The 27,518-nt window shown below is 40.1% G+C and overlaps 1 protein-coding gene across 6 annotated transcripts in view; it reads left to right on the forward strand.

The window, feature by feature from the left end:
• Nucleotides 1-27,518, forward strand: part of bahcc1.S (BAH domain and coiled-coil containing 1 S homeolog) — a 140,277-nt gene that overhangs the window by 90,388 nt on the left and 22,371 nt on the right. For 4 of the 6 annotated variants that reach the window (XM_018238333.2, XM_018238334.2, XM_041578925.1 and 1 more), the window contains exons 4-14: nt 1,162-1,275; nt 6,184-7,935; nt 11,630-11,735; nt 14,009-14,217; nt 14,476-14,634; nt 14,934-15,124; nt 15,218-15,599; nt 20,394-21,224; nt 24,306-24,493; nt 24,626-24,762; nt 25,027-25,137. In XM_018238333.2, coding sequence (XP_018093822.1) covers nt 1,162-1,275; nt 6,184-7,935; nt 11,630-11,735; nt 14,009-14,217; nt 14,476-14,634; nt 14,934-15,124; nt 15,218-15,599; nt 20,394-21,224; nt 24,306-24,493; nt 24,626-24,762; nt 25,027-25,137 — 4,180 coding nt within the window. The remainder of the gene's footprint in view (nt 1-1,161; nt 1,276-6,183; nt 7,936-11,629; nt 11,736-14,008; nt 14,218-14,475; nt 14,635-14,933; nt 15,125-15,217; nt 15,600-20,393; nt 21,225-24,305; nt 24,494-24,625; nt 24,763-25,026; nt 25,138-27,518) is intronic. The other 2 variants (XM_041578928.1, XM_041578927.1) reach the window with 2 other exon arrangements.

The raw sequence follows: 27,518 nt of genomic DNA on the forward strand, positions 1-27,518 counted from the left end.
AGCTGATGCTACAAGGTTGATTATTAGATTCTGATGCCTGTTGCACTAGTTTCTGTGCTGCCATGTAGTAATTAACTGTATTCTCTGTATTATAAATCAGCCTTATATGGTGACATTTATATTCTATGTGTACTGTATATTGTGTGTCGGCCCCTAAACTCAGTAACTGAAAGCAGCACAGCGCACGTACAGTGAATCTGCAAAAAAGAAGATGGGGAGCTACAGGGGCATATTTATAGAGGCACTGATCTTCCCTGCTAAAGTGCTGGTACAGAAACCCAAAACATAATGTACAACATTTCTACCCTACTTCTTTAGTTAAGTTTTAGTTCACGTTTAAAGGGGTTGTTAATTTTAGTATGATAGTAGAGCAGTGATCCCCAACCAGTGGCTCGTGAGCAACATGTTGCTCTCTGATATATTTGATGTTGCTCCCAGGAGCCTCAAAGAAGGTGCTCATTTTTTAATTCCTGGCTTGGAGGCACTTTTTTAAGGCACAAAGACCATGTGCACTACCATACAGAGCCTTGTATAGACTGCCAGTCCACATGATGCCACCAAATAGCCAATTACAGCCCTGATATGGCATTCTCTGTGAGCTTTTTACATGCTTGAGTTGCTCCCCAACTCTTTTTACTTCGTAATGTGACTCACAAGTAAAAAAGGTTGGGGATCTCTGATGTAGAGACAATAATTTGCAATCAGCTATTATTATTATTTAGTATTTATTATTTGTGATTTTTGAGTTATTTAGCTTTTTATTCAGCAGCTCTCCAGTTTGCAGTTTCAGCAATCAGGGTGCTAGGGTCCAAATTACCCCAGCAACCATTCATTGATTTGAATAAAATATTCATGGAATATGAGGGGGGCTGAATAGAAAGATGAGTAATAAAATGTAGCAACAACAATACATTTGTAGCCTTACAGACCCCCATTTGAAAGTTGGAAAGAGTCAGAAGAAAAAGGCAAATTAAAAACCAAAAAAAAAAAAAAATACAAGACAATGAAAACCAACTAAAAGGTTGCTTAGAAATGTCCATTCTATAATATACTAAAAGTTAACTTTAAGTTGAATCACCACTTTAAAGCTTATGTTTTTCCACTGAATTTTATATCGTGGAAAATGCACTTTGTACTAATTTTTTGTTTATGCTTCCTCAGGTTATCCCCGTTTCTCTGCAAGCCTGGCCTCTACATTTCTGCCTATGAGCCACCTGGACCACGGGAACAGCAATGTCTTGTATGGGCAGCATCGTTTTTATGAGTCCCAGAAAGGCAAGTTTAACATTTGGCTACTATTATTGACTATGTTCTTTATATTTCCTGGTGGTTAGATTTGGGTGTATTTAAACATTTACAATAAAAGTAGAGCTACTGTGATAAAAGTAGAGATGTAAAAGTGTGGCACTGGATATATTACTTCCATTCAACAGTGACTTAAATAAATCGTTTTAGCCTCAGCCACTCCCACCCCCCCTTTATAGAAGAATAAGACATTTTGCATAATCAAATATTGAAACTGTTTATCGGTTAGTGCCGCACTAGGCCCTAGACCTCTTGGGCAGGGTTTGCTTTCTCTATAGTTACATTGCTGCTATTTTATGTTCTAGATTAAAGGGTGTCTTTGGTAGCAATGAGGATACACAAACAGTAACATTGCCAGTCCCAAGGAAACACCTCTAGTATGGAGCCCTATATGTGTTATGGCTTCAGACGTTTATTTACTGCCCATTTCTGCTGTTTATTTTTCAGCCTCTCCTTTTACTAGAACTATTCACTTATCGTCTAGATATTTTATTGAATGTAGTAGTTAATGACCTATTACTCTCTCATTCTCTAAGGGCTGATTAAATTCTCGTGTGAGTAGGACATTTTCAAAATGTTCAACAAGCTCCCCCCAGATATGGGGGAAGGGGAACTAGACGTACCCTGGGAAAAATTACAAAGTAGGTGTTAATGAATTTGACTTGCGTAAAGGGGACCCGTCACCCAAATTTTTTTTTATCACATTAGTCAAGCAAAATGAACTTTAATTACACTATATAAATTATTTGAATCTTGTTTCCTTCAGTCTGGGAATTCATGATTATAGCAAGCAGGCAGCAGCCATCTTGTGCACACTGTTAAGGCAAGCCTTGCATCATCTCAATCTTGTTTGTGCACCAGAATGGGGGACCCGATGCCCATGCCCTGGCTGCAAAATTCAATGGTAAAGAGAACGGGGGAATATGTGGAGAGCAGTGACATCTAGGAAGTGCTGAATGGAAAGTGAAAGTAACTGTCTGCCCCGCCTCTATGCCCATGGCATAGAGGAAGGGCAGACAATATTTGATTGACAGCTGAGATATTTAAACGAGCTTACAACAGCTATGAATGCTTTAATAAAAAATAGAAATTGGATTTCATGTTTAATTTGAAAAGGACTTTTATTATACAGATTTTTGTGTCTGGGTGACAGGTCCACGTTAATAAATCGCATAAATATGGCACAAATGTACATGTTTCTTACACATTATAGAAAAATATTTAGTATACATGGATGTGCCTTTTTTTTTATCAGGATTCGGTGGAAATCCTAGTACCTGGTTGATTTGAACCCCTTAAAGTTTTAAAGAATCCATCCCTCCCCAGCCACTTGTTTACCTTTGAGTGTGTACTCCTCAGAGGGAGGACATAGGGAGGCAAGATAATGGGGGGCAGGTTGGATGCGGAGAGTTCACGGGTAGGGATTTTTGTAGGGGAGAAAAGAAGAAAAGTATCCCCGTCTTCTTAATCAGAAAAGTTACAAAAGAATATATATTATCACTGTGTGATCTGTTTTCAGTTAAACCATTAAAAATCTTGAAAAAAGTTGATAGCCAGCAACAAATAACAACTATTAATCTGTCACGTGATCCAATATCTATGAATTCCCTCTTTTTATTTCATTAATTGATCCCACATAGTGCTAGTGCTTAACCTCAATAAGTTAACATTTAATAGAGTAAAACTAAAACACAATTCATTTTCCTTTTGATTATTGTGTATATTAGGTAAATTCTAACTCATGAATAATTCATTTAACATTAATTGATAATTTACTAACAACCCACTAAAACACCAATAAGGATGGTAAAGTGCCACCAAATGTGATCAATTCACATATAAATTAAAGTGCAATTATGAACATCTCTGATTCCAAGAAAAGGTAGGAAAAGGAAATTGGTAGAATGGTGGAAAAGTCCCGTATTGTCTAGCTGATTGTTTTACTAACTGCAGGACCCCACAAAGGAGGAGAAGTCAGTGCTTCTGGAACTGTGGTCTCAATTCTATTTTAACTGTCTAGATTGAGAAGCTGTCTTGTCTAAAAAACACACAAATTCCAGAGCACTTATAGTGAAAACAGTAAACAAGAATACAGATGAGGAATCTCCTATAATCTGAGCAGAGAGAAGTGCCCAGATCACTATAAAAAACGTTTTTGTAAAAAGAACCCCCCAAGGTTTTATCTAAAATTGGTATAAACCAGTAAGAATGGCAAGCCAACGCGCGTTTCGCAAAATTGCTTTTTCAGCCTTGATCCCCTCCTCTTAGTCAATTTTTTATAAATCTGAAGTTAGATCATTCTTTTTTTATTGGGATTTTTGTAGGGGGGCGGTGCCCTGACACATGCAAGTTATGCCACTGCTGTATAGCACTAGCTCATAGGCTAAAATAGCAATTTGGCAGGTTTTATATGACGATTGTTCAAAGTTGAATTTTTAAAGAGACCGTACATGATAAATTTCTATATTCGAATTTTCGATTTTTTTTCAAATTCAAAACAAATTTTGACTATTCCCTAGTCAAAGTTCCAAAAATTAGCTTGAAATTCAAATTTTTTTAATTTGAATTTTCACTTCAAATCTGAAAGTAACAAATTGTAACAGTTCAGAATGCTCCTGGATCAGTGGTCCCCAACCTTTTCTGCGCCACAGACCAGTTTACAACAAGACAAATTCTCCAAGGTGGGGGTGGGCTGATGCTTGGGTGCATCTAAGGCTTACCAAAAAACTCAGTTTAAGAAGTATTTTGGTCCTTGACGTGATCAGTAGAAAGTGTACTGGGCTTTGCACAGCTGTCATCATGTTGATGGCACATTGGGGAACTGAGATTGCAGGTAATTGGGGCCTTTTTAATTGTTTTTGCAGCTATCATAGACTGCAGCCAGAACCAGAGAAAGCCTGGTTATGCGTGGCCTGATGCTGGTGGTTGGGGACCCCTTTCCTGGATCACTGAGCTGCCACACTGAAACACTAAGAGACAGGAAAAGTTAAAACTTTTTGTTTATGGTTGCCTTTAAAGGGCAATTTCACTTTCATTAGCAAAATCAGGGCCAGAACTAGGGGTAGGCAGATTAGGTATGTGCCTAGGATGCAAAACTGGGGGGGGGGGTGCCAGGCACGTACCTTCTTTGCCTCCTACACCTAGTCTGGTCCCCTCTCTCCACTCTCATGCTAGACTTAACCCTGCTGAGAAGGACTTGTGCGCGGGTCTATTCACGTGCATGTGCTCATGAGCGCCCATCTGTGAGAGGCGACACAACCGGCCAGGTTGCCTAGGGCACCATGCAAAACTGTTATAACACATAAAATATGGCCTTATAACTCCCAGAAATGTGTGCAAACTTTCATAACCTGCCAAATTTTGTAAAAATGGTATGGATATCATAATTGTGGGATGTGGCCATAAAACAAGCATGGTCAAAAGATTTTGCTGCATTATGCACAGCAGATCTTTTTGGACCTCTTTCCATTTTCCAATGTTGGGAGGTATGAATATGCTTCTGACTTGGCTGTATAGGCAGATATTATGATGTGATCATTGTCCCAGGGGTCAAATGATCCTTGGACTTTGTTTCACCATTCCATCATCAACATACCGTATATACTCGAGTATAAGTCGACCCGAGTATAAGCCGAGGTACCTAATTTTACCTACGAAAACTGGGAAAACTTATTGACTCTAGTATAAGCCTAGACACAACTACAGCCCTGTCTCCCAGCAGCGCACATTCCGCCAAAGCGACCCCCCCCAGCGATCAACCGGACTTCTTTGCAAAGTTGATGGTGACAGAGAATTGCCAAATGGATTACTGTGTGCATTGTCCCACTGTCCCACTACCATGTGCAGAGGGTGCTGTTTGAAATTGCCATCACTGTTATTCTTTCGTATAACCAACAGAGGGCTCTGTGTGATATTGCCATCACTGTTAATCCTTCATATAACCAACAGAGGGCGCTGTGTGATATTGCAGTCACTGTTATTCTTTCATATAACCAACAGAGGGCGCTGTGTGATATTGCAGTCACTGTTATTCTTTGATATAACCAACAGAGGGCGCTGTGTGATATTGCAGTCACTGTTATTCTTTCATATAACCAACAGATGGTGCTGTGTGATATTCAGTCACTGTTATTCTTTCATATAACCAACAGAGGGCGCACTGTTATTCTTTCATATAACCAACAGAGGGTGCTGTGTGATATTGCAGTCTCTCCCCAAGTGAACTGTTGATATAGGAATGATTAAAAGTGACTGCAATCTCAGCTACTGCCCGCTGACCCTAGTATAAGCCGAGGTAGACTTTTTCAGCACATTTTGGATGCTGAAAAACTCGGCTTATACTCGAGTATATACTCGAAATATGCACTTGTATTCTATTTTTGTTTGCATATCTACTGTATATAATATAAAACTGTTCTTATTGTCTGTCATTATGGATTAAGACACATGACTGTTACTTCTATTAGTCTCAAATGTAATGTACTTGTCACAAATGTTAATTTGAGACAATATTCCCACTTGTCTCCGTACTGAAATATCTTTTGATTCTTTACTCCTTGGGACAATTCTAGTGATTTTTTGTGATGTGGAGATAAGTGATATAGGATACATTTGCCATGCTTCTGACATCTGATGGAGATGTTGTTTATAATCTGTTTTTATCATGTTTGAAGTTACACCTAAATAAATCCAGCCTGAATATGCGGCTCCTTTTCTCTGAACCTTTTATATACATGCACATGATTTACAGTGAAAACACTTCTGGGTTATGATAGGGATCTTATTCTGCAAAATATGTTAGGGTCATTTATCTTACATATAATTTTGTATATTAGTTAGAAACTTGGCGTATTAATTGTAAATTTCTTTCTCTTTCAGATAATTTTTATTTGAGAAATCTTCCAGCACAGCCAACTCTTCTGTCTGCCAATCACAATTTCCCAAGTATAGCCCGTGCAGCTCCTGGCCACCCCATTGGTTCCTGTAGCAGAGACCGAGAAAACGGCCATCTGCAAAAGAAAGATGCTGAACGTTACCTGGGGAGCACAGATCTAAATAAAGAAAAAATTAACAAGGGGGACCTAAAGGAGAGACGCATTGAAGAGGAGGGCAAGGAGAGACAGAAGGTGGTATTGCCTATTTCTCTCGATGGTCATTGCAAGGAGGATCTTCACCAGAGAGGCTCATGTGACAACCGGACCAAGCATCTCAATTCTTGCTTGATGACCTCAAAAGTACTCAATGGTGATCCATGCAAACAAATGCTGACAAGCTGCACAATGGGGACAGGAATGCCCAGACAGGGGAGCCAGAGCCGATGTGCCAAAGACATAATTAGGTCTGACAAGACATATCCTCAGCATGATCCCCAACAACCATACAGTGAGTGCCTGGAGAGGAGGCAAATGCTTCACCACTCTGTTTCATATACAGTCCCGTCCAGTCTACCCAGCATTCCTGCCCCACTGAACACCTCTACTGGCTCATTCCCCTGTCTCCAGCTGCATTCCAACCCAGATGTGGTGTGCTCATTGCAGGAAAAGGCTGGCAGGGATCTGAAAATGGGCAGGCCCACATTTGTGCCTTCAGTGGGGTACTTCACTGACAAAAGCCGGCCTTTTCAGGTGACCCCGGAGAGTTGCCATGTGGATAGAGAAGAGGGAAAAGATAAGAGCCTTGAACTGAACTCTGATATCCATCTCCAAGGTTCTTACTCAAACACATTTTCTCACTTGAAAACTGAGAATAAAGGGGAGAGGCGGTTGGAATGGCAGCAGAACTCTGCCACCAGGATCAAAAATTTAGAGTTTTTGAGCAGTGGGGGCTCTGAACATGCTATGCAGAGGGGCATGGAAAAAGGGGGTTACTTTGAGATGCCTCCATCGCAAGATTTCCCTCGTCCCAATCACCAGGATGCACACTGTGTAAAACCCAGTCAGTCCTGTTGCACTTTAGACAGGTCCTCCAAAGACCCACAGACACATAGTTCTCAGAAGGTTGCTCGGATACGGCACCAACAACACAGACCTACTGAAATGGAGCAAACGGGAAGTGTGCAGGATGGGAAAAGAAAAACCATTGAGCTGAATTCCTTAGGCTACAATGTACCTCCCCTTCCCCCATGGACTGATTCTTCTATCTCAATAAATGAGGAGAGGAAGAACTCATATCTTGACCCTTTTAGCACAAGTTTACAACAGGCTGCGCTAATGACCCCAGGCCCATCATTGAACCAGGAAATGCAAGGCCCAACTGATGAAGTCTCTGCTATGAAAAACCTACTAAAGTACAGCAATCAAGCACTTATTGTGGGTCAGAGGGCCCCATTTGTGGGCTTAGGGAACATGAAGGCCAGCTGCTCACAACAAGAAATGAAATTCCACTCCAGCAAATGTCAGCCAGAGCAAGAGCGCATGGACTGTGCCAGGAGTCGGGAAAATGAGATCTCTCATGGTGATGGCGAAGTCAGGCAGCCCCCAGTTGGTATAGCGGTGGCAGTTGCACGTCAGAAGGATACTGGGAGCCGCCAAGATCCATTATTTGGTGCAGGATCTAGTCGGCACAGCAGGAATAACATGGGACCGAAAGGTACACAGAGCAGGAATACTTCGAGATCACAAAACTTTGCAAGTACGTCTTTGTTTAATATGTATTTGTGCTATTTGGCTTCTCCCATAAAAACCGCAAAATTTGCCACATCCTTATTCTGTGTATTAGCCGAGCTGGCCAGTACTGACCTTGGTTACTTGTTTGCCAGTTTCCCAAATTAACTGGAATTAATTAAGCCTATAATTGAATATATAGTCAAGGGACCAGATTCCAATTGCAAATCAGTCAGTTTGCATCAGAATATGCAGGCCAGGAATAGGCCAGTTTGGTTAAAGAATATTTATTTTCCAGTGTGTACCCAACATATTCAGTTATTGTTTATTTTACAGAACATGCATCTTGAACTGTAAGTCAATTTACAATCTCATTTCAACAACAAGCTATGATAAAGAGAAAAAAGTGCACAGAAAGTTCAGGGAAAGTCATAGATGGAATATATTTTCCTATTTGTTTCAACATAATTTCCACTGCCTTTCCACTCCGCAGCTCATGATAATGTTTTTTCCTATATACTCTTCTTTTAGCTGAATTTTAAAGGAATAGTAATACAAAAACATTAAAGTCTTTTAAAGCAATAAAAATATAATATATGATTGTGCATCACTTGTAAACCTGGTGTGTTTGCTTCAGAAACTCAACAACTACAATAATTTATATAAACAAGCTGCTGTGTAGCCATGGGGGCAGTCATTCAAGATGGTAAAGGTGAAAAGGCTCAGGATACACAGCAGATAACAGACAAACCCTGTAGTATACAATGGGATTCTTCAGAATTGATGTTATCTATTGTGTATCCTGTGCTTGAATGGCTGCCCCCATGGCTACACGCAGTACATTATATTGTCATTTTAATTTTGGCTTTTACTGTATTGATATTTTTTGTACAGGCCCTAATGGTTACGTTTTTACTGTTTGATCAATTTAATTTCTCTTCTTTCTCACAGGCAATTAAACACTAATTGTTAAAATAGGTTTTTATAACTGGCTCCTGATAAAACTGACCCTATTGTGTGTGAATGCGAAAGGAAATTTAGATAGTAAGCTCCACAGCAGGGCTGGAACTAGGGGTAGGCAGAAGAAACACGTGCCTAGGGCGCAACGAAGTGGGGGTGCCAAGCACGTACCTCTTCCTTCAGCCTACCCCTGGTCCGGACCCCTTATCTCCCATTATCTCCCATCGGCACTGTCTTCCCCCTCCACGAATTTAAATATTGAGTGCAGACGCGCATGCATGCGCAATACTCCGTGACTCGCACACTCCCGGACGTGTGTGCGCTCCTTGACACGCACACTCCCGGACGCACGCACATATGCACTAGGAGCTGTGCCGGCAAGGGGGCAAACACGGATTGCCTTGGGCGCCCAGCTGGCTTGGCCCTGGGCTGCAGGGACTGTGGTAATATGCTGCCACCCCCCGCTCTGCGCTTAAAAAGCGGAGTCTGAGTGGGTCAAAGGGGGGCAGCATCACTAGTGCAATGAGTGCAATAGTGCTCTCTGCACTAATGGAGCCAAATTTTTGGGTTAAACCCCGGAAATTTGCCTCTTAAATTTGCAAGAGCTTTTTGGCAACCCTTGTAACTGGCTGCTCGCAGGAGCAGCCCTAGTCGTACATAAAAAGTTTCAACTAATAGAATCATCCATCCCCAAATAATGTATTCTGTATCTATGTAGACTTGCATCATGCTTTAAGTATCTACATCAGAAGAAAGTGAAATGTTATCTGATACAGGTATCCTTCAGGTAACACTTCAGCACTGAGTTCTTATATATTTAATGCTCCCTGAACTGCTGCTCTAAAATATCCATGTTACACGGATGTGATAAGAGTATGGTGAAACGTGGTGCAATATAATTTTATGATAGAACAAATCAAGACCATCTTAATTTCAATAAACATTTTTATAGTTGTTCATTCTGTCCTTTTTTTCTTTCATTTATTCTACATTTTGTAAGAATTAACATTTACTGGTATGCAAGTGAAATACAGTGTACCTTAAAGATTAAGGTATGTCAGACTGTAAACTCTATCTTTCATCCGCATTCATTACTCTCAGCATTTCCAGAGCTTCTAGAGTTTCCTCCTGGTAAATGAAAGGAATAATGACAGTGCCGGATTCTCAGACCGGTGCCCCTACATTTTTGCTCCCCTAGGCCCAGGCCTTTGTGGCCTCCCACAAATCTGGGTCTGAATAATGAACTTGCAGATTCATATATCTCACATTTTGTGAAGAAATTTCAAGGAATTTAAGATTGGTAGGGTTTTATTTTTAATAGTATTATATATTTATAGTATATAAACTATAATCGTCTTTTAGAAATACACACCAGTTTTACCCGTGCGGGGCAACACTGCATTCTATTTTACTTACTCTAATGCAGTAATGCATCATTTTTTTATGTTATGGTTCTTTAAATATATTAACTGCTTGTTTGATGAATCTCATTGACTTTCTGATGGGGTTGGAACTAGGGTTGCCTAGTTTTTTTGAAAAAAATACCGGCCTTCCTATATATTTAGATTTTTTTCCCCATTAATGACATTGGGGTCAAGCATCATTTTTACCGGTCAGGCTGGTAAAATACAGGCCAGGTGGCAACCATATTTGGAACTATTGTTTTTCGTAAAATTGAGTGAGGTGCGCTATGTTTTAGAATGACATACACCTAGAAAAGAAGAAAAACCTTGATAGCGTATTAACCTTAATATTAAGGGTAATATGCGCTGAGAACTACTCACAGGCGGTTCGTGGAATATCTGGCAGTTTAGAAACCGTGATCGCTTCAGTGTCCTGTCGGAGTTGATCTCATCTGCTGTGTACCTAGCGGGGAAAATCTCAGGATAGTGCAGAACAGTCGGCTAGCGTGCGGGGGAGGACAGAAGGGTTTAAGCTTACCGGACAAAGGTAGTCAGACGCAGTTTAACCCTCTGCTGGTAGCGGTCCGATGGTGCAGTCCTCCTGGGTTGGTTAGCCGGTCGGATCCGCGATCTGAACGAGTGCTGCTGGGTGGTGAAGTTCAGCAGCAGACGCCGGGTCTGCTAGTCACTTTCGACGTGTTGCTCCGGGAAGTAGGCTCTCACCTCGTGTCAGACGCTTCAGATTGTAGAGTTTGTCTCTGCTCTTTCTAAGGTAATATTACATTCATACACACTGGCTTTTTGGGCACGAATCTAAACTTTTATTAGATATAAATTAGAACTTTACAGAGCCTTAACATAGCCCCTATGTTAAGGCTCTGAAGCGATCACGGTTTCTAAACTGCCAGATATTCCACGAACCGCCTGTGAGTAGTTCTCAGCGCATATTACCCTTAATATTAAGGTTAATACACTATCGAGGTTTTTCTTCTTTTCTAGGTGTATGTCATTCTAAACCATAGCGCACCTCACTCAGCTTTACGACAATTTATATGCGGATAAGTGGATCCACATTTTCGTTGCAGCTGTAATCCCCCTATCCCATCAAGCGTGGACTTTTATCCCCTCTACCTAACTGGAACTATTGTTTGTCTGGCGAAGTAGACTGTCGAAAAATAGAAAAATCCTTAAATATTGCCTAATGTAAGAAAATTTAAGCCAAACATTTTTTAAAATTGAGTCCTACTTACATGATGTTTTCTGCAAGAAGCTTGTAAAATGTTTGCTTTTATTGTGAGATATGGAACTCGTACAAGAGTGGACTTGCTTACCCTTGTTCAATTTCCTCTTGTACGACAGCTGGTTCTGGACGATCCATGAATGTTATTGACTTGGACTCAGATGATGAAAGGAACCGCCTTTGTGACGAGAGGCTGGGAATCTCTGGTCGGGACATTCTCATGCAGTGAGTGTCATTTTCTATATTTTGTGGTACTTTAGTGTCAGGTAATTGTCTGGCATAAGGAGAACGATATCCACTTTGGGTAGATAAATGCAGGGCCAGAAGAGGCACCTGCCTAGGGTGCAATGATAGGGTGGTGCAGGACAGGTACCTGTTAAACTGTCCAATTTGTGTAGATAAACACAGGTAGAAGAGTTATAGGGGACAACAATAGGGAGCATTTGGCAGGTACCTGTTAAAGTGTCTTTTGCCTGCCTGTAGTCTGTTTGTGCCCCCTCTGTTGCTTTCACCAACCTTCCATGTCCATTGTCTGGGATGTGGAGCAGGGTGACCTGGCCAGCTTGGCCCAGCTCTGATCAAACATACCCCTTCTCAGATAGGTACTAACCCTATTCTACTTCATGGAACATGACTAACCTTTCATAAGCTTGTGGCTAGCTTTGTCATCAACCCAGATTTTATCACTGGCAAAATAGCGCAATTACGCTCACTGCACTAGCGATGCGGTCCCTCTTCCACCTACTCCAATGCTAGAAGTTAAAAGCGCGGTGCTGGTAGGGGCGGGGCGACATCAGGGCTGCTGCCTCAGGCATCAGCAGCCCCTGAAACGTGCCTGCTGGCAATAGCTACAATGTCGGGATAATATATTATTTATTTTTATTATTTATATGTGTTCAGGTATTTTCCGTAAAAGAAAAATTTCCATTATAGTTGATTGTTTAACCCATTTAACTCCAATAACTGAACTAAGATATACCCAAGTTTGGGAAAGGGACTTGTTTTTATGTTTTGAAGATGACTTATGGTTGGACATTGTTAGAGATGCAGTACCATGCTCAAATAATGTGCTGGCAAGAGAAACCTTGCAAAAAGTTCTTTGCCAATAGTATATTGGACTAATATATAGTCCCAATTAAAATCACAAAATGATTTCTCCTCCTCTTCACATTTATGCTAGAAGATCCACTTTCAAAGGGGCAGCCATATTCTGGATTTGGATTTACCCTTAATCATGGATGTTACAGGGCTTACACTTTGAAATGACCCAGTGGAGGCCCTCTTAAATAAAAGAATATCTAATGGCAACTGATATATTCTCTGCTACCAAACAGGTCATAGCTAAAGCATAGAAATCATCCACCCCTTTTTATTTTTTTTATTTTTTTTTATTATGTTTTGTTCAGGATAGATAAAATCCTTAATCACTTATATATTTCTGCAAGCTGGGAAATGTCCACTTGTGGTCCCTGAACTTTGTTCCCTTAATGGGAAATAGCTTTCTCATAATTTAGAGCTTTATGGATAACTGGTTTCTGGATAAGTACTCCAATACTCTGTACTTGCCCCTTTCTACTAAATAGACTGTCTCTAATCACCAATAAAACCAGGATGTACAGCTCCAAGCCTTACTAACAGGCCATTCAATATGTAAGGTTTAGCTTCACTTATGCACTTATGCATTATTCACTTATGCACTTGTTGGTGTAAAAACGTAGCTCACTGAAATTCTACCAGTAATTAAAGGGGAACTATTGCAAAAATGAAAATGTAATAAACTTAAACATACTGATATAAGAAACTTTCTATATACAATCAATTTAAAATTATGTACTGTTTCTGTGTGCTTCCAGGCACATAAGCACTGGGGAGCTTCGAGTCCCCAGTGCGTCCAAGGAAGCGGCTGGGCGGCATGTTGCCCCTAAAACTTTGCTGTTCTGGGCCTTTGTGGCCTCGCCACAAATCAGGGCCTGTGTGTCCGATATTCATTGATAGTCAGATACAATATATCTTATAGGGGGGCTCCTTTTGCCTAGAATATGTATTAGAGCTCACTCTATTAAAATCACCAGATATCATGAATGAATCATGCAGAATTTGTGCAAAGGCAGTCATTTTGTGTTTGTACTGGAATCAGTTATTTGAGTGAGCTCTAATACATCTGCTAGGAAAGGAGCCCCCTATAAGATGTATTGAATGTAACTGTTAATGATTATCTGACATCCAATTGCTGCATGAAGACTGAATGAAGAGAAACAAATGCTGAGAGAGGGATAGTGAATATAAACTTGATTATTTGGCAAATTATTTGTCCAAATGCATTAGTCAATGCCCATTTTTTTCATATGGCCACTTTTTTTTTTTTTTTTTTTTTTGCAGCAAATTTTTGCCGCAGGTTTGAGAAAAAAATTAAAAAATGGCACAATGGGGAATTTTGCTGCGAATCCAAGCCTGGCAAAAAAATCCATTAATTTTGCTGTTTAATTTTTGCTGTTCAGGGAAAACAAAGACCTGGTGGAGTTTGCTCGAATCCATCCTTCAAGTGGTTGTCCTGGAGACCTTACCCCTCACCTCATGATAGCAAGTGGTTCATCCCTTCAAGCTAGCCAGTTAGGAGGAGATCCCACCTCGCATAGCCACCCTACACACCCTCATTGGCTACCCAGAACTAGAAGTCCCTCCATCTGGATGGGGGGTCACTCTTATAGTAAGTATACAGACTTCGTGGATTGTAGCTGGAGTGAAACTGTATGCATGGGGGGTAGATTTTTGTGCCTTGTGCAGGGGTATTGTATAGTGTAAATGCAAATATATAAAGGTGTAAAATATTGATGTTTTGCATAAAGGAAATGTCTGCTCTTATAATGTGTGTTTTACACAGGTTGTAAGGATGTATTACAATCTATAGATAGAGCAAGTATAACTCAGCTGGGGCATAATAAGATTCTTTCCTTTCTTTCTTCAGGTATAAGTCATCCAGCTCTACACCAAAATCTTCCCCCTGGGTTTCCCACTTCCATGCCCAGTGCCATGCAACCTGTGTTCCCTCTATCGCAGGAACCACCTGCACAGTTGGTTATTCTACCTCCAGACCCTTCTCCCCACACTGCTCCACACCCTCTGGGTAAGTTAGATTGTACTTTATGCAACTGTTTCTGAATTTTTAGAGCTGCTAATATAACATGGTTGCAGATCGGATACACATGTGCTATTAGATTATAGAATATGTATATCCCATGGCATTTTAATCTAACATGTTCATCACAAAAAATGAACAACCATACACACACTAATAAAAAAAAAAGAATTATCCAGTAAATACTTGCAATATCTATGATAGATATAGATTTTCTCTTTGACACTATATGCTCTACAAACTTAGAAGCAAGTAATTCATGCACTAACAAAGTAGTTTTTATGTAGCGGATGTCATGGATCAGGCTTCCCTCTGGCCCCCTATGTACCCTGGTAGAGGACCTGCTTCTCACCTACAGCACCCAGGACAGCTACCAGTCTACTCACGGTCACAGTTTCTTCGGCAACAGGAGCTCTATGCCCTACAGCAGCAAAGGGCAGCCCAAGCCTTGGACCTTCAGAGGCAAAACCACCTGCAGGTAAATTACCCTAAAAGACTAAACATTTCTAAAGTATTTAGTCACCCTTTAAACTGGAGCCTGTAGTAATGAACATTACTTTTACTTCTACAGAGGAAGCCAGAGGATCACCAGCCAGAACCTGAAGATACTCCAGAAAATACCATTAAGTCAAATAGCAAAACAGACACCTTAAATGCTTTCAAGAGCCAGACTCCACCTGCCCTACTGCTGCCACCTCCATCTGCACCTGCACCATCCAAACTGTCTCCCTGCTGCCATTCACCAGCTATAAGGCCTCCATTGTCCAAATGCCCAACTTCAAGGCCACTGGCCCCATGCACTTTACCTGCCTGTCCAGAAGCCAGCTCTGTATTGGTGCCTAGCTCTCCGGCTGTTAGCCCAGTGCCAGTTCAGAATGCCAAGGGAAAAGAGGGTGATGAGAGGAGGGGGGAGGGGCAGCCCCCTAGAGACTATCCCAAATCACTGGAACCAGGTAAGCAAATAAAGTAGAGTTATATTTATTTTTCCTGGTTTTCTGATGGGTTTTCCAGAAATGTATGTGACTGACAGATGACATTTGACATCAAGGATTGTGTTGTATATGGTGTTGTTTTCTTTCACTGAGAAGGACTAATGCTATTAATACAACTGGTGGGGTATGGGCTGGCAGAGTACACCCTGTGGTATTATCAGTGGCATGTGGTGCAATATTCTATGTGCATGACGTTGATGCAAGTCAGTAGACTTGCAGCCACACTGAAGTCAAATGAATATTGCCAAGAAGGTTCATCCAGAACTTTTTATACATGAATATTTGTGTAGTTGTTGCTTTCCTAAGGATGGACTAAGGGCCCATTTTCTAACAATCGAATTGCGATTTCCCCCCCCCCCCCACACACAAATCGCGAAAATTTTTATTTTCCTATAAAAAAAACTCAAAAAATTAGAAATGTATTAAGTAAAAAACACATGAAAACCAAACTTCGCCAAGTAAAAGTTGTTGAGGTATTCTATGACTGGGTTGTTGGGAGCTGTGCTGTTCTTATTGTACTGCTTTAAATCAATTTGGATTTAGAGGTTTTCAGTTTTTTTTCCGCTAGGAATTTTCTTAAAAACTTGAATTTTTAGAGGCTTTTGAGCTATTCATATTTTGTAGCACATCGTTCAGCACTTTTTATAATATGATCTTTTAATAATTTCAATGACAATTGTTGTTTGAGTTTGTGAGTTTAGTTGTGGTTTCAAAAACCTCTAAAACTGCTAAAATCTGACCTATAATAAAGAAGCCTCCACATCTGGGATTCCTTTCAGAATACAGCTAGTTTTAGCATCACATTTGTTCACATGCAAACCATGGCAAATCAGAATGTATTGCATACCTCCCAACATTTGAAAAATGAAAAGAGGGACAAAAATTCAAGGCGTCCGTAGTGTAGCAACATTTTTGGCCATGCCCTTTTTATGACCACACCCACACACCCAAAATTTGGCAGGTTATGAAAGTTTGAACACATTTCTGAGGATTCTGTGTTACAACAGTTTTGCTAATAAAGCTGAAATTGGCCTTTAAGCAGTGAGTCACAGTTTCCTCAAGAGACTTGCTTATATTAGTTACAAATGTATATTTACTTATCTTGAATTGTTACAAATGTATCTCAGTGAATCTCAAGAAATCCATCTCTGTGGACTGAGCTGTCAAAATCCGGACTGTCCCACAGAAGACTGGACTGTTGGGAGGTATGGAATTGGGTGTGTTTTTAAATAGAACGTAAAATAAATACAGGCAGCTGAAACAAAATATTGCTTAGAAATAAGAATACATAAGATGTGGCGAAGGATTATTGCCACTGACATTGCGCATATTAAGATATTAGATTTGGCTAGATATTTAGGATTCAGCCATTCAATTCTCAACCCTTACTGCCATGTGACCCTTGACATGCTACAATACATAGCATAGAATCTAAGCCACTGACACAAGCCCAGCACAAGCCTTTTCCGGTTTCACTGCTGTGCCTTGCCAGATAAAAAGGTACAATCAGATGCTGTATTTATAATGATGTCAGAAAAACAGCCATTAGAGCAGTTGTTTGACCTTTAACAACAAATTGATTTTTACCCTAACTTTGCTGAATGTTTCAAAAATAGTTCTTTTTGTGGTTATGAAAATGGTTAACAGCAGATATGCTGCAGAGACAAGCTCATAGTGGGGCGTTATTCCACACATGCCAGAGAATGAATTGCACAGTAATATTGATTGCTTTTTAAATTAAAAACATATTTGTGTGCTGCATGGCCCATTTTTCACCCTGTGATCTGGTTTTCTCCATGGGCTGCCAGTATCCTACAGAAAGTTTGCAGTGTATTTTTGCCTCCATCTGGTACTTACAGAGTTAAAATTAAATCAACATGGAGTTTTATTAATAACTCACTTATCACTTTTGGTAAAGACCACACTATCTAATGGGGCCTGTAGCCATTCTGTTTGGGCAAGTACTCTGAATATGAAGTTGGACGTATTCACACAGGGCTGGCTTGAGATCATACAAAATAAAATCTTACTTCAAAGGCCAGTGTCTTAACCCAAAGGTCATGAGTCATCCCAGCCACCTTGAGCAGTCCGTGTGAGGGGCTAGACTGATAGAAGGATATGCTATTTATTTGGCCATGTTGAGGGGGAGATGGGTACCATTTATAATCGTCTGACAATGAAAAGCTAGCTGGGGGGGGGGGGGGTGCATTGCCAACCCAGGGCACCTTCAGAACCTTCCCAAGACTGTGAGTGATAACATTTATTTCCTGGTTTTCAGTCTGTGTCAACTGCATAAACACCCAGAAAACAACCAGGGTAATGACTCCCGCTGCCTACATCCATCTTCATCCTTCTTCTTCTCCCACCATCCCCCTTATATATTCATTTATCTTTCCCCTTCAATCACTTACCCTCCCTTACATGCATTCTTTCACTTCATCCATATCAAATAAAAAAACAAAGAAATACAAAAAGTATTGTAGAAGTGATACCTATATTGGCTAACAATAAAAATACATTGCAAGCTTTCAGAACACCAAGGCCCCTTCGTCAGGCAAAATACAAATGAAAGCTAGAAAGACACAGCATATATACTGTTAGATCAGTGAAAGGTATTCATGGGCAATAAATTAGGAAGTTACAGATAGATAGAGAATACAATGAATTGGGGTGGGTTGTAAATAGTCCAGGAGTCTGGATTCAGTCAGGTCACATAGTGTGACATGAAACCTGACCCTAAATTAAGGCCCTGTCTTAATGTGTTAAATAACTCCATGAATTTGAATTCATGAATCTTCCTTTCCCATTCAGTTTTTAAGTTTCCTTTTAGAATTAAGACCTGCATGTCCTGAAGACTGTGATTTTGACTAAAGAAGTGTTGCCCCACTGGTGTATCACATGATTTGGTGTTGATTTTAAGTCTGTGATGGTTCATCCTTGTGTGCAATTTTTGTCCTGTTTTACCAATGTATATGCCTCCTGTAGAGCACCTAGTACATGTAATAATGTATACCACATTGGATGAAGCACACAAATAGTAGTCCAGAATGGTATAGACTTTTTTAATTACAACCCACCCTAATTCATTGTATTATCTCTACAATTGATCTCTATGTATCTGTAACTTCCTAATTTATTGCCCATGAATATCTTTCACTGATCTAACGGTATATATGCTGTGCCTTTCTAGCTTTCATTTGTATTTTGCCTGACGAAGGGGCCTTGGTGCTCTGAAAGCTTGCAATGTATTTTTATTGTTAGCCAATATAGGTATCACAAAAACTGTGGCTAACACGGTACCACAGTTTTTGTTTTTGTTTTTCACTTCATCCATCTAAGGGTCTGTCTGTTACCATCTTGTCATTTCATTCTTGCTCTGATTCTATAACATTTAAATGTACACGCTGTCTTGGCAATAAGCATTCTCCTGTATTCTATGCATTTTTATTTCTATGCATTTCCCACACCATCTATTTTTGCTTTTATAAAAAAAAAACAAAAAAAAAACAAAAAAAAACCCAATTAAGATTTGCCAGGGCTTGCATGGGTAAGTATCTCGTTTTATGGGGTCACCAGTCTTGGTGCAGAAGCTGGCATTGTTGTTGCAGTCACCAGCAGGAGACTCACTCTTCTGGCAACATTTGTGCATGTCCCGCCTGTGGCAATACAGGGTTTTGGGAAATGACCATTGAATAAACATTTTTGCAGGTCTGAAAACATACAACTCATAGCACTACATATGCTCAATATTGTTATTGAAACAACTTTTAATGTAATAAAAACTTCAGCTGCATCGGTATTTAGTTAAATGTTTGGAACAACATGATAATCAAAACCAGAGGAAACCCTGTTTGTCCTAATATTGCAGTTGCCTCATTAAAGCTAGTGCATTTGCTGTTGTCTTGTATCTCATTTGTTACTGCTAGAAGCTTCTTGGATGTGCACTGACCCTTACTCCCCAACTCTTTGGCTGACTTTTCTATCTCAAAACAAAACTGCAACACTTTGCTATATATAATGGGGGCACAAACATGGAACACATACGTAGTAACTGTAATCCAATACGAATTCTAGTGCACTGTTGTGCATTCTATGTATCTTGAACTGAACATTTTAAGTGAAATAAATGAATGGTGTAACATCTGTGTGCATTTCCACAGGCTGTCATGGGCCCTGCTAATACCGAGCTTTTTTTCTAGCATAAGCAAAGAAAACTGGGTTTTATTTTAGAAGCAGGAATGAACAGCAGACTGAAGGTTACTTTTACTGTACATGCTGAATTGGTTGCATAGTAACATTCAACTGAGGTCATAGGACAAAAATATGTTACCTAAATATTTGCTTTGCCTGATTTTTAGTATATATTTGCTTGTCCTTTTTTCTTGTTGTGTTCTTGGTTTTTAACTAGTGATAGCTGGACGCCAATGGGCAGTTTTCCACAGTGACTTATTCAGTGCACAAACACATTGGAGTCTGGTGTTTTTTGCAGCAGAACCTGGCGAAAAATGTAGCCCATCACTATTTTTAAGTAAAACAGCGTTAGTATAGCATTATTCTACTTTACATTCAGCCCATTGTAAGTATTTGAACCCATGCTGTCGCAACAGGCCAGAACAGCAAATGATATCCTTGTGTGTAAGTTCTTAATGAATGATTATGATGTTCCTCCAGTAGCTCCCACAGTACTTGGTAGCCATTTATTATTGATTATTGGGCGAAATTGCATTCTAATTTTTTTTTTTTTTCAATCAACAGATCTGCCCCCCAGATATAAATACCCAGATGTTGTCCAATCTTACACTTCCCCTTCACCACATCATGTGCACTCCGCAGACCCTGCAGATACTGAATCTATGCAAAAAGCATCCGCTGCAGCAGAACCTGAACAGTCTAGGACGTTTACTCCCACCAAGAAACCTTGTGACACATCTTTGTCTAGTGACTCATTGGAACTCAGCCAGAAATTGTCTAATTTGGATGAGACAGACTTAAATGAAATCTGTGTTCAAGTACCCCAAAGGTCCCAAGAGTTGGAATGTGGGAAAGCTGCTGTTGCTACAGACAGGTGTATGGACAAGACTAAGGAAAATAAAGACAATGCAGAAAAGGTGCAACCTGTGCATGAAGAGGCTGAAAGAGAAAAAGAATTAGAAGACGATGGTGATTTCATTGGTGATTTCATTGACACTTCTTCTGAACAGCTGCTAAATATCTCAAATGGGTCACCAGCTGCTTCTTTGACCACAGAGGAGACAAACATTGAGGCCAGTGGGGAAGTTGCTGCTTCATTAGTAGACATCTGTGATCAAGAGTCCAGAGACCCTGAGGGAGGAGAAGATAATCCCTTATCTATTTCCCAGCACGCATCCCCAGCTCCATTTATTCACCATGACTCTTTATATACTTTGGACACACTGATAGCAGCCAGTATCTCTATTGGAGAACTTCCATCTCTCCAGGATGAGAAAAATATCTGCTGTCCAAACAGTTCACCCCCCCTTTCCAACTCAGGTATTAATGGAATTGCTCTGCTCAGTGAGTTGGCAGATCTAGCACTGCAGGAACAGCCTAAATACACTACAAAAAGTAAGTTACACTTTTTATATTCACATTTGCAAAAACATTTTTTAAGAATTATCTTCCTCTTCTGTTTTTGAATTACATTACACGGTACACTTAGGCCAGTGAGTGAAATATGGTTAAAAGGATTCTGTCACAGGAAAACATTTTTACAAAATGCACCTGTTAATAGTGCTCCTCCATTAGTGACCTACATTGTAACCCAATTTCAAAGATTTTTTTTATGTTTAATTTTGAAATTTGATGCTGGGCTAGACATGATCTTGGTTTCCAAGGTGACCACAGCCATGTGATCCAATGCTGTAAACTTCAGCAAATCTTTACTACTGCAATGCCAGTTGGATTGATATCACTCCCCACCCCCAGCTACTCATCAGTAGAACAATGAGCAGATAACCACTCTGCCACCTGCATTGCTAATGAGAAGCATTCAATAGTAAAACACCCAAGTCTGAGCATGATTCCTCCACTTACATTGAGTATGAGAAACAATAGCTTATTTGAAAGCGGTTGCATTGTGTAGTGTTGCCTCTTTTTGAAACCACAGGATCAGGCCCAATGACCTGAGATGACTGTCTACACACTAATATTACAACCAAAAACAAATACAATTATTGGTTCAAGAATAAAGTTTTGAATGGTAAAATGCATATTTTGCAATGTGCACATTATAGTTTACTAATAAAAATGACAGGGAACGTACTTTTTCTCTTTACACAAATGACAAAATCCTTTTAAGAATAAAAAATTTCATTGAGGAATAGCAAGTGTTTTTGAGAAATGAATTTCCTCTTCAGTTTTAGAATAAAGCTTTTATGGCATTGTTGCCCAGCTATTGAAATATTTGTTTAGAATAGCAGGTGTAAAGAAAGCTTGTTTCAAAATACATTTCTTATGAAAGAAAATGTCTTCATGAGTTCCAATATTAGAACCAACATGTTTTTCTCTAATCATTTTTCTACGGTCTGTTTTTTTTAATTTTAGACATGTGGTCTGCTGCATGCACAATCATGTACTTTTAAGTGTAAAGCTTAGGATGCATTTACTTGGTAAACATGGGGTGCTGTCATTAGCTTTGCTCCCATGGTGCCACCTTTGACATGCGGCTATATGGAATCTGTTTTTTATAAACCTGTTATCCAGAAAGTTATACAGAAAGCTCAGAACTATGGGAAGGCCATGTCCCATAGACTTCATTTTAATAAATTTAAAAATATTAAAAATAATTTTGCTTTTCTCTGTATAAATAAACAGGTACCTTGTACTTGATATCAGTTAAGAAATAATTAGTATTCATATTTAAATCATTTTTAGAAGACTTAAGATATGGAGATCCAAATTACAGAAAACGGCAGGTCCCAAGCATTCTGGATACAGGTCCCATATCTGTACCAATAAAATATGGATATGGTACCATATATCATTTTGCTGGATATGACCCACAAAGTCGAAAGCAGTTCTGGCCATAGTCCAGCAATGATTGCCACCTGAATGTTTCTCCAAACAGATGGGTAAATTCTGCAGCTATATATCCCTTCACTAAACATTTTTGGACAATGCTCTTGTAGCATATAAACACTGTATATAATTCCTCTATAAGATACTTGTCTAAGACCACTTTTACAGTAGCGTTTTGGGTGTGCGTACAATGATTCGCATATTACAGACAATGTACCACTACCAACAGGTCTGACTGAATGCTAAATCCATCATTGAACATTCAGCTCACACACAACGTGTTGGCATTTGTGTAAAGAGAAAAAGTACGTTCCCCTGTTTCACACACCTTTTGGGAACTAGAATTTGCAGGCTCCTGCTAGGTGTCGATAGGGTTAAATATTATTCAACGAGGGCAAAGCCCTGCCTCTTTTCCTATGCCAGAAGTCTGGAGGAAAGGGAAGGTTTTCATGCTAAGAGAAGTTAAAAGCCAGAGATCTTATGAAGTTAATTTCCCTGCAGACTGGGTATTGTCCTCTCCTCTGAGATTATAAAAGGCAAATATTGCAGCCAGAGCTCTGAGTGCAGCTTGCTACTTAATCACGGACTCTCATCCACCACAGGGATCCCAAGCCCCCATCCTAACCCTCCAAAGCTACTTCTTAAATTAAGAGGGAGGATTACTTAAACTCCTGAAAATAAATATAGTTCCTTGTATGGTGATGCAGTATATCCATACAGAATCTCGCATTCCTTACTCCAAAGGCTCTTTTTATCAAATCCAGATCTTTTAACCTTAAAATCTGCTGTTAGGACAAAATGAGTGCCCCTTTGTCGATCAAGTGAGTGTATTTTGCAAACGTGCTCCGTTGATGATTTCTGAGCCTTGGCCTTTGGAACATATGGGTACTGTAAATGAAAGCCTCTACAGGGCACACATCTCTTTAATCACTGGGGTAATTAAATCTGCTTTCTACAGTCCCACCTATCTCCAGGTGTCTGTCATGGCAGCCATCAGCTATGCTATGTCAGTTGTAAGACAAATGGCCACATGTGCTGTGCAACAATACAGTACAGGAAGCATACATAAAAGGGAGCATCTATTCCAAAGTAACATTAATTGTCCTGCCAAAGGGAATAAGGTAATATGCATAAAAGAAACTGCATTTGTTCTGCTGTCTGCAATATGCTTAGAAACACAATTGTGGTAGTCTCCACCACTATAGCTAATGACTCTGGTTCCTATTGTTGCAGTCTGGCGTTTAAAAGTGTTTTTAGGCCATTTGGGAGCATCCTATAAGGGCCTGTGATCAGGTTCCTAGATCAGAGCCTTTGCTTCTAGAGATAGACATGATTGAGAGTCTTCATCTGTGTGTGTGGCCATATATATGTCTGTGTATTAGAAGTGTTCAAAGTACATGTTCCATGTGCTTGTATATCAATTTAATGTTCATAAAGAGAACATGAGAGCTCTGTCCAAGTAATTGATGTGATATTTATAAGATCATATTCAATGTTTATTGCAAGCATTTTTGAAGGTTTTCAATACAAAGAAAGCAATGTATATCCTAATAGAACCGTTTAAAAGGATTACCAGATCTGCTGTTTTCTATATTGTGGTAATTTTCCCTGTCCTGTTTTCCTTGTCAGCCAATGAAGATGAGTCTGTTGTGTCAGACCTTCAGGTTTTTGCAACCATTGCCACAGCATGGTCCCTGGCAGAAGCTGCCATTCTGGACGGTGCGGCCTCTGGCTGCCCTGTTCCCTACTGCCTCAACATCGCCCCTCGAGTTAGATTGTCACGCCGAACATATACTTGGACACCAAAAACTAAAATGGTGAGATCTGGCAGTCTTGATTATGTTGTTCTTTTAAATGGAAGTAGGTGAACACAAAGATTTTGTTATGGCACTTTTCCTTCCTGGACTATTTTTGAATATTTTTGTATTTGCCCCTTTTCACTTTGACAGGTGTGTCCCTTGAAGGCTGCCATAGATCATCTAGACACTCAGGAGGTAGACAAGAGGATGAAGCTGGTGGAGATCCAGCGCAGGTATAAAGAAAAGCAGAGGGAGCTGGTTAAGTTGCAAAGAAGGCATGACCATGAGTGAGTAAACTCTACAGGAGACACTGCAATAGCACCATCATAAACACTTTGTACACAGATTATTAGGTTAATAATTGCACTGACAAATAGGATATATCTTGCACCCATCTTAACTCCTTCTATTTGTTACTGATGGAATCCATATAGTTCATTATTAAAGATGTCCTCAATGTAGGGCATGGTGGGTTATACTGTCCTTTACACTGGCTGCTTGTATACCAGTCACCCAAATTTAGCTGTCCATTCCTCCAATTCCATATTTAGAAAGGAAGAAAGTTCCAGAAGTCCAGTGCGCCGAGGACCAGGTCGACCCAGAAAACGTCCACACTGCCGTGCCCTGTCTTCACACCGGTCAAATGAGAGCAAGAAAGCCAAGTAAGTTATGAAGGAAAATAGAATGGATTTATATAGAGCTTTGTATATCCGTTGGCTCTTAAACACTGATTTTGTGTTTTTTTATGTTGGGAAATCATCATACAAATGTGCTTGTTAGTTATTGTGCCTGTGTGCCCTTAGAGGGTACCCTCTGCTGTAGTTGTACCACTTTACATTCCTATGCTGTAACACTAATAATTCCTGCTTTGCCAAAAACACTGGCACTGAAAAAGTTCATACTATATTAAACAGTGCTTCTGCAGCTTCTATATTTTTGTCCATGCTTTTTTCTTAAAAATGCAGCAAAGACTGGTACGATTTTGTGGGCACGTATCTGCCCCCCCCAAATACTGTCACACAGCACAGTGCTGAATCCCCTATCTGTGCCATGCAACCGCCTCTGGTCACATTATGCTGCCGCACACTGCTTCCAGCGCTCTGCTATTACCCATTAACCGCCTGGTACAGCTATTCTAGCACTCACGGGCCCTGTATAATTGTCCTTCTCTTCTACAAATTGCCTCTCCCGGCAGGGCCATTTGCATAAATCCTACATGCTAGTCCAAACATGATTGGAGAGTGTTTGCAATGCATCAAGCTCCATGATTTGGTAATAATAGTTAAATCTCTACTAAATGGCTTCCTCAATTAAGACAGAGGGGAAAGAAATAAATGTCCGGGTTTTATGTCAGAAAACATTAGCAAATGTTGTATGGAAGGAAAAGAGAAAAGGACAGTGTTTTTATTAGCAGTGCTTCAGGGACATGGCACATCATATGTTATCTTAGCAGTAGGGTAAAGGCTTTGGCCACAGTTATCTGTGGAGTACAGATCCGTTCTGGATCATCTTATTATTCTTTTACCTAACTGATGCAGAAGCAGCTGTTTTAGGTGCTGGGGGGCACAAGACGAGGCATTAGTAAAACAGAGCTTGATTCTCGTATCTGCTACAGGGACACGGCTTAATTAGCTAAGTCAGGCATAGTCAACCTTCAGGCATTCCAAATTTGGTGGCAAAGTAACTCTCTGCATTCCTCCATCAGATCAGGCAGAGGTTTCTTTAGGGAGGTCCAAGTAGGGTCAAATGCCTTGAGCCCTGTACATCTCAGTGCCCCAGAGACAAGCATTTGTAAGTACTAACAATGGAGATAGTATTGGTGCTTTCTATGAGCTGTATTTTAGGTAAAGGGTGACCATATTTTGATTTATTGATGTGTAAATAATTGAGCTGCATTTTGCGATCAGACCCACCATCACAAAAGGTGGCTGCATGGAGGAATACTAGGGGATAAAGGAAATCACCATCTAGAGTACAGAAACTTGCCTATCCCTGACCAAAGGGAATATATAAAACATACAGTGAACATACAGTTTCCATGTTGTAGGATGTAAATGACAGTTTTGTATCTGACTTATATGCACTGTACCTAGCCTACAGCACTTTTGTAAATACAGAAGATATCTCGACAATTTTGAGATAGCACCTCCCAAAATTTAAAGCTGGGGTTATATGCAGTTTTGGATGTTTCTGAAGGCCAGCGTGAACGATTAGGGGATTTGTTATTGTCTGGTATGGGGGAGGATGTGTGGCATTAGCCTGTAAAGTCTTAAAACCATTGGGGTAACTTCCACACATTACAATAGTGTATATGAAGCAAGGCACAGCCTCATCAGTGGGCTGGTTAACAAGATTGTCCATGCAACTCATGATCTGTCACATTCAGATAAAGCAATTGATTTCTTGTAATTCCCTGTCCAAAAATCTCTCTCTCTCCCCCCAAAAAAAAAATTGGCTACTGACCAGTTGCTTAGCAACCTCCTGCATCTTCCCTCAGCTGTACCCTGTTGTTAAGTGGGTTTGGACTTAGCATGATGTTTGTTATGCAGAAAAGCAGTTGATAGAGGCCATGCAACCCGTAAAGCCTTTAATGTTAACACATTAAGCTCATGCTGATCTAGTGTTCCTGCAAGAAACAGTCTGTCTGTAAGCTTGTAAAATGTACCTTTGTACCAAAGCCTTGCAATAAATATTTTTTTTGATTCTAGTGCAAGACAGTTTATTAAGTTAGAGATCACTTTGCATGATATCACAGAACTTGGACTCCCTTGTTGTATCATCAAGGCACACTTGAAATTTATTCTGACCAGCATTAAGAGTTAAATCATTCCACCGGAGATGCCACAGAGGATTTAGCAGGCTTTGATGGATCTGTCCCATGGAGATGCTTTTACAGTGGATTTAAATGGCTGCTTGAAATCCGCTCTGCAAAAAATACTGTCTGTATAGATATCCCCATAACCAGACTGACCTACTATCCACCCTTTTTCATTTATGGGGTAAAAACATAGCTGCAATAGTCTACATACTATTATATGTTGCT

The sequence above is a fragment of the Xenopus laevis genome, chromosome 9_10S (genome assembly GCF_017654675.1).
Source record: "Xenopus laevis strain J_2021 chromosome 9_10S, Xenopus_laevis_v10.1, whole genome shotgun sequence".
NCBI lineage: Eukaryota > Metazoa > Chordata > Amphibia > Anura > Pipidae > Xenopus > Xenopus laevis.